General features: G+C 37.1%; 1 protein-coding gene across 14 annotated transcripts in view; it reads left to right on the forward strand.

Annotated features, from left to right (window-relative positions):
• HDAC9 (histone deacetylase 9) overlaps positions 1–14,360 on the forward strand; it is a 462,804-nt gene that overhangs the window by 357,432 nt on the left and 91,012 nt on the right. For 13 of the 14 annotated variants that reach the window (XM_027684600.1, XM_027684601.1, XM_027684607.1 and 10 more), the window contains 4 exons: positions 4,567–4,622; positions 4,865–4,952; positions 9,275–9,394; positions 9,718–9,815. In XM_027684600.1, the coding sequence (XP_027540401.1) occupies positions 4,567–4,622; positions 4,865–4,952; positions 9,275–9,394; positions 9,718–9,815 (362 nt within the window). The remainder of the gene's footprint in view (positions 1–4,566; positions 4,623–4,864; positions 4,953–9,274; positions 9,395–9,717; positions 9,816–14,360) is intronic. The other variant, XR_003534444.1, reaches the window with a different exon arrangement.

Raw genomic sequence — 14,360 nt, forward strand, 5'->3', positions numbered from 1 at the left:
CACCAAGGCTTTCGATACTGTGAGCAGGAAAGGTCTATGGCAGATTTTGGAACGCTTAGGTTGTCCCCCCAAGTTCCTCAAAATGATCATCTCACTCCATGAGGATCAACACGGCCAAGTCAGATATGGCAATGCACTCTCTGAGCCCTTTCTAATAACTAATGGTGTGAAACAAGGCTACGTTCTTGCACCAACTCTATTCACAGTCTTTTTCAGCATGATGCTCTAAAGGGCCATGGCAGACCTCGATGATCAGGACGGTATCTACATTCGATATCGCACTGATGGAAGCCTTTTCAACCTAAGGCGACTGAAGGCCCACACCAAGACCTTAAACCATCTTGTTTGTGAGCTGCTTTATGCTCACACAGAAGCAGCTCTGCAGCGTTTAACATCCTGCTTTGCAGACGCTGCTGAGCTCTTTGGGCTGGAAGTCAGCTTAAAGAAGACAGAAGTCCTCTATCAACCTGCACCTCAGGAAGTCTTCCATCATCCCATATCACCATTGGCGAATCAGTGCTCAAATCAGTCCAGCAGTTTAATAACCTAGGTAGCCTCATCTCCTCAGTCGGTAAGATTGATGGAGAAATAGACAACAGATTAGCAAAGGCATACAGTGCCTTCGGAAAGCTTCATAAAAGAGTTTAGCGAAATAAACACTTAAAGAAAAGTACAGAGATCGGTGTTTACAAAGCCATAGTCCTGTCTACTCTCTTATATGGATCTGAATCATGGGTCATCTACTGTCACCACCTGCGACTCCTAGAACGCTTCCATCAACGCTGCCTTCGTACAATCCTAAATATCCACTGGTCAGATTATGTGACTAATACGTCTGTTCTAGAACAAGCAGCAGTCACAAGTATTGAGGCCATGTTGCTGAGAACACAGCTGCGCTGGGCAGGGCACGTCTCAAGGATGAAGGACCACTGCCTCCCTAAGATCTTGCTTTATGGTGAACTTGCCACCGGAGCCCCGAAGAGAAGATACAGGGACTCCCTGAAACAACATCTCAGCCTTGGCCATATTGATCATCATAACTGGTCTACTCTGGCCTCCAATCGGGAGGTCTGGAGACACACCATCTATAACGCTGCTGATGCCTTTGAGAAAGCACTCAGGATCACTCTTGAGGCGAAAAGACAATGCAGAAAGAATCGTGCCCTGCAGAATTTACCACCTAAGGAGTCTTTCTGCTGTGCCTTTTGCAACCGGATGTCCCTATCTTGTATTGGCCTTTTTAGCCACCAGTGCGCTTGTAGCAAACGTGGATAGAGACCTTTCCCATATCTTTATTCGCGAAGCCTGGCCATGATGATGAATACCAGACTGAAACTAGTATATACTGATTCTCAGCGAGGCTACTCACCATACCTAGAGTACCTGACTGGCCAGGTCACTTTTGGTCCACTTGGAATCAAGGCAGAGCAAGCTGGAGAGGCCTGGGCATGATGTAGCCCAGTACTGTAACTGAGCACACTACAGAAAGGAATCAACTCTACCACCAAAGACAAGAAGGCCACAGTAGGATGTGCACCTCTGGAGATCAAAAATCCAACTACCTATTTAAAGTCATGAAAGAAGAGAATACTTAGCTTACTGTGGAAAAATATTAACATGTTTTCTAGTTTTCATTAAAGGTCCAACTCAGTGGGTTTATCTACTAGGGATCTGTGTAAACGGAATTTGGACAGACTTCTCTTCCTTTGTTATTCAAATATGCAAAGATTGTAAAATATCTCTATTCAATCTTTACTCTTTATGCTCAAATAAAGGTAATCACATAATGGCACAGACATGAATCCTTTTTCTAATGTTCACATCTGTCAGTCAGTGTAATGTTCTGTCTACTTATAAAGGTGTCTGTATCCTAGTATAAATAAGGCTCTGTACAAAAATGCTTTGCATTTATGTGTGTTGGCTTAATTTTTAACATATTGCTCTGTGTTAGTCTTTCTGTCTTTAAAGCAGATTTTTGTCTTTTTATCTACTGTTCTGAGCTCACTGTCTGGTATGTAAAAATTGCCTAAATAAAAGAATTCACATTCCATTTTGCCAATGTACACTGTGTTCAGGCAAATCTTGAAAGGAGGACAAATGAAGTGTTTTTATCAATTGCACAAAAGTTGCTGTTAGTACTGTATGGTAACTATTTTTCAGTGTTTGGTATAATTCGACTATATATTTTATCATTGGTATGAAATATGCATTGTATTTTTTAAAAAGAAAATTTCCCATGTGAACACTGAACATTTTGTAATGTAAAACCACATAAAATATGGTCACCTGATGTGAATACCCTGTATGCTCATGTAGTAGTTAAGTTTGATTGCAGAAATTTGCTAGATGTCACAGAACAGGACTTCCAAAGAGTCATGTCAAAATAAAGGAACAGAAAAGAGAAGCGTGTACTGTACTGTCATGTTGTCAAAAACAACAGTACTGATGTTTTCTGTCTCTATATTGCCCCATGAAATCCTCCCAGAGATAATCGTCTTAATTATATTGATCTCTAGGGAATGCTGATAAAGTTAGATGATAATGAACTGTGAGCTGAGCAGGGGCAGTTGTAAGCCTTGCATGGACTTTTTCCAAATTTGTAAAAATATTGAGAGAACAAAATACAGGTAGCATCATGCTCTCTCTCTAGTAATACCCTCTTTGCTGAGTTTTCTTCCACATCATTATCTGTACATTCCTCAGCATACACATACTTTGTTTTTTCATGAATGCTACAAAAGAATTCTTTACTGAATTCTTCTCTAAGTCATATTTTGTGTGAAAAGGAAATGTTAAAAAACCCTCAGAAGGATAAGGAATAGGGTTTTAGCTAAGTCTAAAGCTGGTTTAGTTCTGTGGATTACTGCAGTCCACAAGGCCTTTTTTTTTTCTTTTTTGCTGGTGTGCTTGATCTACAGGTAGTTTATATCCCACCTCCAGGAATGCCTGCCTAAATCAGAACGTATATATTTTTTGTGCCTTTAATTGTTGGGTTGTTGTATTTTTTTGGGGGTTGGTTTTGGTTTTTTAATGGGGACATTTAATACATAATAAGGCATGATGTCAAATCCTTCAGATTCTTTAAATGGTGGCCAGAAGAACCAATGTTACAGATGCACTCTGTTTGCATTGTAATTTAAGTTTACTGAAGTCTGATAGAACTTTGGCCATGCTCTACAAAACTTTGCAGCTGACTGCTTGGATTACATTTAGCAGCAAATTAAATGAGACAACCTGATAGTATTTGTTTATAAAGTAATGCCAGTGAATCAACATAGGTAGACAATTGCACAGATACACACAAAACACACATCCATAGGATTGTAAATAAACAGATTTCACAGGAACCAATCTAACTCTATTAACTGCCATGTTGTTTCTCCTTATGGACACCTGTGTGAGTGAAAGTTTAAGGATTGTTATGTTTGTTTCAGATAAGAGAAGGCTGAAACATTCACATTTATCTAGTTTGAGTATATTGAACTGGACTCCTTTAATACTGATCATTAAATACAGAAATATTCCAATCTTTTTTTTCCTGTCCCCTCCTGTCTGAAAATACAATGCTTGATGGTATTTGTGTGAAGCGATGTGAAAATACAAGTTTAGCTGATACCTCACGTACAGATTACAATTTCTTATTTTTATGTATGTAGTAATCATCATTAATTTGATGGCAAATACATAGCTGAGTAGAATAAACCATCTTGAGTAGCTGAAATAAAGAGTAAGTATAATGAAGCAGTGGTGTTAATTCTTAATCTGTTGTAAGAGAAATTTGATATGATACACAACCTTATGAAACGCTTCTTTAATATATAATCTGACTTTCTGAACAGAGTTACCTTGCCAGAACTTCTACATTTTCCCTTTACCTTACCCACACTAGAAGGAAGGAATTTTCATTTTTCTTTTATCCTCAGTGACTCTAGAGGCAAAAATTCCTTGATCATCACTGATCCTAGTGCTGTACTTTATGAAAATTATATACAGTTCCAGAACGTGTGTTAGAAAATGACTTTAGGGAATATATTAAACTTGCAAGAATGGCAGGTTCCCAAGTTTAATTTATGGTTTGCAGAAATATGGGATATTCATTGTCGCCCTTTTTCTACTGTTAGAAATTACATGTGTGTGGGTCTGAATTTATCATTTAGTCCATACAGAGGTAAGGTCAACAGTGGATAATCATGTAAAATATAAACCTCAAGCTACTTTTATTTTGAAGCCTCTCAAGCTGGAGCAAATTAACATTACATGATCTTAGATGCTTCCTTTAAATGTGAATTCTAGACAGCAGAATTGATAACAAGGGCTTTCTCATCCTGCCTTTTTCCTCCTCTTTAGATCATGTTGTGTGTGTATGTATGTATGTGCATGTGTGTATTTATGTAAGTTTATATGCCACTGTTCTCAACTATATTATTTCTGGCAGTACTGTGAATGGGTGATTGGACAGAAAAAGAGCCTCTAATAGATTTCAATCCCATCTGCCTGCTGCTCTGTTTTGCACTCAGTCAAGTATTTTTTTAAGCTGATAATTGAAAACCTATCTTGTTCTTACAGAATGGCTTTGCTGTTGTAAGGCCCCCAGGCCATCATGCTGAAGAATCAACAGCCATGTAAGTACCAGGGAATATTGCCCATCTTGGAGCACTAAGGTTACTGGCAATCACCTGCGTTGTGCATGTCTCTGAAGAACTGTAATTGTTAGCAGATGACTGAAAAGGCTTTCCAGGTACTCCCAGAAGCAGATTTATGGCCTCAGAGATCATATAGCATTTTTTAAAATGCTCTGAACATTATTTATAGCTATTTTCCTGACTGATTTGCTTTCTTATTTCTGTTCTTCTCTATTCCACAGGGGGTTCTGCTTTTTTAATTCAATTGCAATTACTGCCAAATACTTGAGAGACAAGCTAAATATAGGCAAGATATTGATTGTAGATCTGGTATGTATTCTTGGCAAGCATCACACTTTCAATGCATCTAGATAAAATATAATGAATTTGTATTTATATGTCAGACTTTCCAGCTTTTAATTCCTACAAGTAATAAAGGTGTGCATTTCCTCTGATTTTGGGAACTCATTAAAGCCAGGATGGCAGTACTGAAGCTATAAACATGTATGTTTCACTTTAATGGTGTTAACTGCAATTTAATGAGAAGAAGGCACAGATCAGGGCAACTTTTATGGTCCTTAAATGAATTGATACTTCCACCGTTAAAATAACTCTACAGAACCCAAGTTTACTTTTCCCTACAGAATACAAACTTTAAATAGTCAGATGTTCTTTAAAGGATGTTGTTGCATTGATAACCAAATTGGCCACTTTGCCCAGCTAGCAATGATTTGACTTGTTGTGTAACTTCAATATTATTACACAAATCAACAGGTTATTCCCTCTAAGACGCTTTCAAGTCATGTATGTCAGGTTTTGATGGTTCCCTGAAGGAAAGCTATGTGATTAAAAAACCACTTCATTGGATTAGTCTTGTACTTTAATAGAAGGCATTCTTACACAATACTTAATATGTTTAACAAATGGATTATTTAAATGTAGATGACATTTGGCATGTTGGCTGTATTATTTTCATGAATAATGAATTGGAGCTCTGCCTTGCACTTAAAGGATCAGCCCAATGCACAGCCCAAGGAAAGCTGAATGCTGATTTATGAGCACCATTTTTGTTTTCCTACAGTTCATGACGAGGTGTAATAGGGTGTCTGACAAAGCATAGACAGGAAATGAACCCTGGCATCAAAACTTAACCTGTTACATCTGCACTTAATTAATTTTTGCAGGTGATAAAAGATTTAAAGACAAAATATGTTAAAGGGTTTTTGAAGTGCAGGGCTTAATAGTCTAAATCTTGTTCATATCTGCACTCATAATTAAATCTTATTGTGGAGTCATGGCCTTACCATCTAGCACTTTTGTTCAGTTAAACATGCGTACTGGCTGTTGAAGAGACGCAGAGAAAGAGGGAGTATGGGAGAAGGAAAGGCAAGTGAAAAATTAGTGGTAGAATAAGTATATGGGTAGATTAAGTATTCTTAGAATGTTTTTCAAATACTTCTCAGATTGGTCTCCTATAATTTATAAACATAATTATAAACTGCAAGAAACTAGTATTTTTGAAAAATTCACTTCTACTATATGTTGTGTCTGTTTGTTGACTTGAATCTTTCAGTTCATTGATGTAAGTGCTGATCAAAAGTAGTGTCTCTTTTTATTCTCATTTTTAATAGGAAAATCCTATTCAAAGTTTGCATTTTGTGGGGGTTTTTTTAAGTCTTTTTGTTTGTAAGTATTAAATTTGCCTTGTCAGGAAAAGAAAACATTTCCCTTTGACATACTTAGGCAGTAAGCACTTAGAAATTCAGCTTCAGCTTTTCAAAGCAAGGTTAGATGTGCAAATCATTACCTGTGCAAATGATTACCTGTGAAGCTGCCTATCCTTGCCCAGGAAAGTACATAGGGAATGCTCAGCCTCTCTCTAACTCTGTCCCATTGGCCAGAATAACTCAGCTGATGAAAAGGAAGAAATATATGGCTGACACTGATTGCTTCGTTCCTGGAGCAGTTGCAGTCCAGTCCCCAGTCTCCTCTATGGTCAGAGTAATGATGTACAAAAATTCATATGGAAGATTTCTTATGCATGCAAACTATGGATAAATCACAGGACAAACTGAATGAATGAACAAGTTAATAGTGATGTCTTTATTCCCACCAACAGAGAACTTAGGGCATCTGAAGGAAAGAATGGAATTACAGATGTTAGACTTGAAATTAACCTTTAAGACTATATTTTGATAGTGACTAGCACAGCAGGATCCCATGCAAGTTGGCAGTTATACATGTTACTACAATATAAATATTAAAAAGTAATATCCAGTCCCACGCACTAAAGTATACTCTAGTTACAAATCAAATGTTGTCTTCATAGCTGTAACATGTTTTCATATATAAATTCTTAACTTTTTAATTATCAATCTTCCCTTCATTTATTTCTACACTAAAATGAAAGACATCTCTGAAATTTTTTTTTCCTTACCCACCACTTGGATAAATCTCTGTTTTTGAACTGACTTACATACCCTGAATACATTTGATCTACTAAGGGCAGATTATGAACTCATTTCCCACATGCTAACATCCGCAGTCTTAAAGAACACATTCCTTTGTCTAACCAGAGAAGTTACTGCTCTTCAAAACCGAGTAACCTTTAGTGGAATTAAGGTTTAGACGAGAAAGATAGGTTTGAGATTTGGATTAAAAAAAAAGAATAAAAAGGAGATAAAGGTGTCTCTATGCCACTTAAGTATTTTTTTCTTCCCATTTGGAAACTGTTATCTAAAGCCCCAGATATGCATGGAAAAGAAAAACTAAAATCACAAAATGAAGTCCTATTGTGTTTTTAGTCATAATCCCTGCAGATTATGTATATGTGCCCAGCACAGCTGCTCAGGTTGCAATCCTCATTCCAAGATCATCCATACTTGTATGCATGTTAGCAGGATTTGAGTCTGTGTTGGAGTAAACCAATCACTTCTGTCACAGCTGAAAACTGAATGGATTTTGAAGGTTAGTCTGCATGCCAAAGTTTACTTCATGTGCCAGTCAGAACCCTCTAACACTACGCTGGCTGCCTTCAAATCTCCAACACCATCACACCAGTGTGTACTCCTTTGCACCTCTAATGTGTTACATTTGCCCTTGGCTGTTGGGCTGTAACTCCATCCTCATGTTGTTTCAAGTACTTTCAACTGAGAAAAGAAGCCATTATAATATTACCCTACAGAAGTCCCAGAGGAGGACCAAGTCAAGCACAATGCAGTACAAGTAAGACTCAATCAATGTAGAGAGTTCTGAACAATGTGGGTGAAAGTCATGGGCTGCATCAGCTGCAAGGAGGACAAGCAATGGTCAGTGCTTGCTGTGCTGTTGACAATGTACACCTTGAGGTACACCTTGAACCTTCCTGGGGTCTATGCATTCTGAGGAAAATGTGACTGTTGTTCCTCTGATACTAAATTTGATTTAGACCTCATAACATTTGTAAAGTAAATACAGACTGGGTGACTGGTGTTGCCATTCAGAGTACTTTGTCTGTCCTCCTTCTTTATTCTCTAAATCAGAAATGTCAAAGGGATGGCTTAAAGGAGGAGAATTAATAATATCTATAACTTTTCAGCCTCTTAGAAATGCCAGTAAAGAAACTTTTTTCTTACTTTTCTTTTGCTGAAAGGCAAGTGGATTCTCCATTTTTACTTGTAGAATTCTTATGTGCCTAACCACATAATACAGCAGTAAAAAACAACCTAAAAAAATGGAAAAGCCTGCATCATCAGCCTTTGTTACATAGATATACTGTCAGCATGTCTTTTTCAGTATTTTATGTAATGACAGAATTTTTTCACTGTTGTTATATAATGTTTGAAATATGGAGACTAGCCAAGGTCACTCCTTGATTGTGAAAGGCACCATCCTATCTGCCAGATGATTTAATAGCTAATGAGATCATATTCCTATGTCTTCAACTGTTGCCGTCATGATTTTGCAAAAATGAAGTATGAAGTCCTTTCTGCATCTGGCATCTCTTTTGATGTGGATCTAACTGCTGAGGGACTGAACTGAACTGAATGTTTCAAGAAAGCCAATTTACTCAGCTGGTTGCAGAGCCTTTGACCTCAATAGTGGAACTTGGCAAATCAATGAATACTCTTATGTTTAGTGTTCTGTCAAGAATTGTGAAAAAGCTCTGTAAACCATAGATCCTTCTGCAAAATACTAGTTTGTAGTTTAAACATTAGTCTTTCTTCAGAGGCCAATGAGGCTAGTTAATTAAGCCTGAGGGGTTATGAACTGTTGGCAGTTAATAAGTCATAAAATTCTTCCATAAAACAGGATGCTAGATTCCATCACTGAGGCAAGGAGTACAAAGAGCCGGTGTATAAATATCTAATTGTACAAAAGGACTGGGATTTCTCAATGACTGCTCATCTGGAGTCTCCAGGGCACGCTCGCTATGGTTTCCTGATTTTTAGAAGCCAGTTTAAAAAATGAGTGCATTAAAGAGTAATTTGCCTGAAAGTTCAGGAAGTATGGGGTGGTGAAGGGAGGGGGAAAGGAAAAGACAAAAGGAGGGCAAGGGAGAGGGAGAGAAACTGAGAGAGAGAGAGGAGGGGGGTGTAAAAGAAAGCAGAACTGAGCTCTCTACACTGAGTTGGACATTATTACATTTGTCATCTGTTTTCTTTCTCCTTTAGGATGTTCACCATGGCAACGGTACACAGCAGGCTTTTTATGCTGACCCCAGCATCCTGTATGTTTCCCTCCATCGCTATGATGAAGGCAACTTCTTCCCTGGCAGTGGAGCCCCAAATGAGGTTAGGTTTATTTCTTTAGAGTCCCATTTTTATTTGTATCTTTCAGGTAATTGCTTTGCATGATTACCCCTAATTTTCTTGTCCTTCTCTGGTTCTTTAAATTACACCAGATTACCAAATTGTCCACTGGGAGCAGGGGACCAGTAGAGAACAAGTGCATAACCCAGAGCAGTCCTTGTCAAACAAGGCTAGGCTGATCTGACATGTTGTTTGATGTTTGTTTCTAAAGCACATTTGAGAATTTTTTTCCCTTTCCCTCTCTCTTTTCCTCCTCCTTTTTCCTCTTTTTTCCCTCCTTTTAGTATTTTATTCCTATTTTTCAGGTTGGAAGTGGCCCTGGTGAAGGGTATAACATAAATATCGCTTGGACAGGTGGCTTGGACCCCCCTATGGGTGATGTTGAGTATCTCACAGCATTCAGGTTGGTACCTTTAAAAGTTTTGAAAACTAGTTGTAGAGCATAAGCACATGAATAAGAGCTAATGTAATACTGAAAGTAAGGAGAATGACCTATGGTGAAATGAACTTAATTCTGGTATCCCAGGATATGAGAGTTTAGTAAATAATAATAAAGGATAATTTAATTGTTGTGATCATCCATGCAGAATTAACAAAATAATTTCTAGTTACTAATTGGTCACTGTTTTTTTCATTATTATACCATGCCAGTAAAAACGACTACCTATAACATTTGAATTCAAGTATTTACACCTGGCAGAAGAAAATTGCTGTTCACATTCACATTGATTGCAGTTACATGCCAGCAGAGCAGATAGAAAGTAATGTGAAGTATGGCCCAAATCCAGTGTCTCTCATTCACTTAAAAGACTCATTGTGATGCTCACAGATTTGAGCATTAGCTTTTTCTGTGAATTGTAGTAAAGTGTTATTTACCTAAAAGTAAATAATTGTGAAATATCACAGTAAGAATGATAGGAAATGTTGCATGCTGTACTTCTCTTCACTTTCAGTAGCTAATTCTAAATGAAATTTTATCCTTTCATAGGTGATGCATCATAATATTTAGTGTTATTTTCATGGGACCAGAGAAGAGAAAACTGGTTTAAAACACAGTCTTTTAGAGTTTCAGTAGTCCTGTCTTACATACACCATTTCCTTTCATTGTAATGCAGTTTAATGGAAGGATTTAGTGAGCAACTCACCTTTCGAGACTGGGCAAATGCTACATATTTGTAAGGAGGTTTTCATTTAGTAGAAAATGGTATGCAGGAAAGACAATGAGACAACCAACATGTATCTCCAATCTCTTTAAGATATTTAGTTTAAAGTAGTGCATTTATCATAATATCTCACTGTTATTGTGGAAAAGGTTCTAATTGTATTTCCATTTGCCTGTATTTAAAAAAGAGTCTAAACAAATAGTAAGTGGCAGGCTCCAAATTTCCTACACTTCAGTATTGCCTCAAGCTCTTTCCAGGATACATCTTATTCTTTGATGAGATTTTCATATAGGTTAAGGAACTGGATGGTTCAAATAACTGGTATTAGTGTCTGATATTAATATATTTGGTATTTCCACCCCAACATTCTTGATTTGGATCCAAACTGTTCCACTAATGATAGAAGTAACGCGGCCATCTATTGATGCAGAGAATGGTGGTTGCAGCTTATTCAACAGAAGACTCACATAACTTGAACTGTAACCATAATTGGTACCACTGCTATCCTGATGACAAATACATGGGCTTAATAGTCCATTTACAAAAACAAACTTCACAGTTCTGTTTTAAGGCACACTACTAAATAGTTTGGAGCAGCTAATATTGCTGCTATGCCTATTGCTCCAGAATTAGAGGGAATTTCAATCTCTATGCCTAAGCAAAGCAGCACTATTTCTGTGAAATACGGAAAATAAAATTCATGTAAGCTACTACACACTGACTAACCATGTGCAGACATACACTTAATTATAATTGTTATAATTTTAAGTCACATAAATTCAAAATAAAGCTTAGGATTTCCCTTTAATAAATTGCTGATGGTGAAAAATGTAATGCTGCTATTTTAAATGCATCCATTTAACTTTGTAATTAATGTGAAAATTACACATTGGATTAAATAGGTAATTGCCTTTTTTTTAAAAAAGAATTAGAATATCCTTACTTGATTACAATAGATACTGCTGTTTTCTTTTTCTCCAAACAAGTATCAGCAACAGGAAATGTTTCCTTACCTCTCAGCCCCTTTTGTGCCCTCTGTAGGGCTTATTGATATGGATTAGTATGACTGGTATGATGGTTTTGAGTGGGGATCAATGAAGCAAACAGCATGGAAATTTGAAGGGTGAATACAAAAATTTGTGAAGTATGTTGGATAGACCAGTAGCTATTTTCTATGCATCTAGTCTGAATGGTAGGTAAATTTACAACTCCTCGTAGACATCTTATCCGTGGACCAGAATCTATCCCTGCTACTATCCAAAGTGTCACACATAATGTAGCCTGAGTTCTCAGTTTGACCAGAACAGAATTGTGAGACAGTAGTCAGGCAAGAGAGGTCCATAGTTTATCCTTTAGCCATAGATAGAAAGGAAGGTACAGTCTTGGAGAAAATGAACAGAAGAGTTGGTAAAATATCCCAGCAAGTCAGCTGTTGTTCTGGAATTTTAGCCTGCAATCAGTTTTTAAGAAAATAAGTGGGTTTCGTAGAAAGGAGAATATTGGTTTTTTATTAAATTACTTTGTTTTATAGACAGACTTACAGACAAGATCTGAACTAAGGGGTGGAGAAAAGGTTGAACATCTCCAATTTTAAGAGAAAAATCAGGGACTTCATACCTACTCTCCAGTACACAGAGAGGTTACTCAGTATTTAGTCCCTAATGAAGGCAGGAGTGGGTGTTGGTGAAGGTCCTCTCCCTTGTAACCAAGGTGTAAGTTTGCAGATGGGTGGAGCCTGTTTGGAGAGAAGCCAAGGCTTTCTGCTTATGGGCGGCCTCCAGAGTATAATCCTTTGAGTTCTTAGGAACTGAGAAATTTGCATTAAAATAATCTAAAAATCCCTAGGAGGTGCACTTAACTTTCACCTTCTCACCAGCAGAGCCCTTATTTCATCCCAGAATTGCACCCAGCACATATTTGAAGTGTCACCAGCCTTGACACTAGGTAACTTGTTACTGCTTGATTGACTGTCAAATTTCACAGCAGAAATCCTTCTGAATGATAATGTCCACAGAAAAAGAGACCAAAGCTTTTTTTCTGTCTCTAGAGTTCAACTCATAATCAGGTATTATGTATGACAATGTGTTTGATATCAAGAATATTGTTCTTAGACCAGAATATATTTGTAGAAGAGTGTAAGCATTTACACATCTACATATATATACATGCAGGTAGCGGAATATTAGTTATTTTCCACTGCATAAATCACTAGATAAATCTATTTTCAGTAAATCCTTTTAGGACTGAATAATATTCAGCATCACTCTTCCTTCAAACTGTTCGAGAAAGTATTTCTATTTCTTCAGGAAAAAAACAACTTTCAGTGTAAAAAAATGAAGAAAATGTGAAGGCATAATACAGAGTAGTCACTTCAAAGGCACACTGAGTGAGTGGCTGCACTGGGACTATCGTGGAGAATAGCAAAAATAGTGGTGCTGGTTTGTGTCTGCCATTTTGATTTCAGTGCTACATGAAGAGTTTATTGTATTTTTGAACTAACTCTATGGAAAAATGAAATGTAAATGGCTGTAGCCAATTTTAAGATGAAGACTGCTCATTCATTTATAAAAGAATATGTTTTAATTTCTCTTCCATTTCTACTAAGAAGATGAGTTTGCTCATGTTAACTACAAGGAGGTAGTAGAAAATGTAGGAGGGAGAAGTTTCTGCATAATAGAAAGTAAGTGCAGTAATCAAATCACTATGCCATTTAATTCTGCTAGAAAAGTGTTGTTTGATGTTTACCATAGTTAAGCAATTGGTATAGCTATGGAAATCCTTGAAATAATGACATTTTTCTAAAGGGCAGGCATCTCTTTTCTCCTAAGATAACAAAAAGGCACAGCTCTTTCGCATTACTTTCAAGGCCTGGAGTATTCCTCTAGAGAGTTTGTTTCATCATTTACTTCCACCTATTCAGGTTAAATTTGCTTTAATCTTTTTGAAAGCAATAGGAGGTGATGGCTATTTTCTAAGAGGATGATTTTACACTCAAGTTTATGAGGATGTAATCTGCTCTCTTCTGCCAACAGTTATAGAAAAAATAAGAGCAATGGGTGACTAGTAATGTTCAAATAATTATTTTCATGAGCTCCACATTATACCAGATGTACTCAGTAAAATAGGCAGCAGACAGAGGCTCAGGTCTGTTTTGTACGTGCACATGTGTCTATGTGTGTACTTGGAGTTTACAGAGGGCAGGAGAGCTGTGTTTCCATAGAGTAGAATATAGAAGATACAGGAGGCAGTGGAAACAAATGTGAGTGTTGAGAAGAGTGAGGGAGAAGCAAAAGAGAGAAGGAAACTGGAGTGTGCCTTCCAACCACTTTGCACTGCTTTTATTCAACAAAGGAGTTGTAAATTTTGCTTAACCAGCCAGTATGCTCTGGCTGCTTTGCACTACTCCAGAGTAGCATAAAACATCCACAGCATATCAGTGAACATGGCCATAGGAGCTTGCATAAAATGAAACATATATGTGTGTGTGATTCTTGGAATGATTAGAAACACTGTATGATAATATTATTTTTTAGCAGTTACGTGTTTGATTTTAATTTAAGAGGATGAGCAAATTAAAAAGAAATAGGTGCCATTAAGGCAGAGTTAAAGATTAACTATATCTACGATTTAATTTAAAATATAGCACAACATTTGTAATTACCTGCAAATATAATTTTAAACAAAGTTCAAAATTAAAATCATACTTGAAACCACATGTGTTAAAATGTAAAAATGAAAGAAAATTAAGGTGTGCAGAAAATCTTCACCCTGTCTTGCAGTTCTCA

The sequence above is a fragment of the Neopelma chrysocephalum genome, unplaced genomic scaffold (assembly GCF_003984885.1).
Source record: "Neopelma chrysocephalum unplaced genomic scaffold, ASM398488v2 Primary Assembly neopelma1_67, whole genome shotgun sequence".
NCBI classification, from domain to species: Eukaryota; Metazoa; Chordata; class Aves; order Passeriformes; family Pipridae; genus Neopelma; species Neopelma chrysocephalum.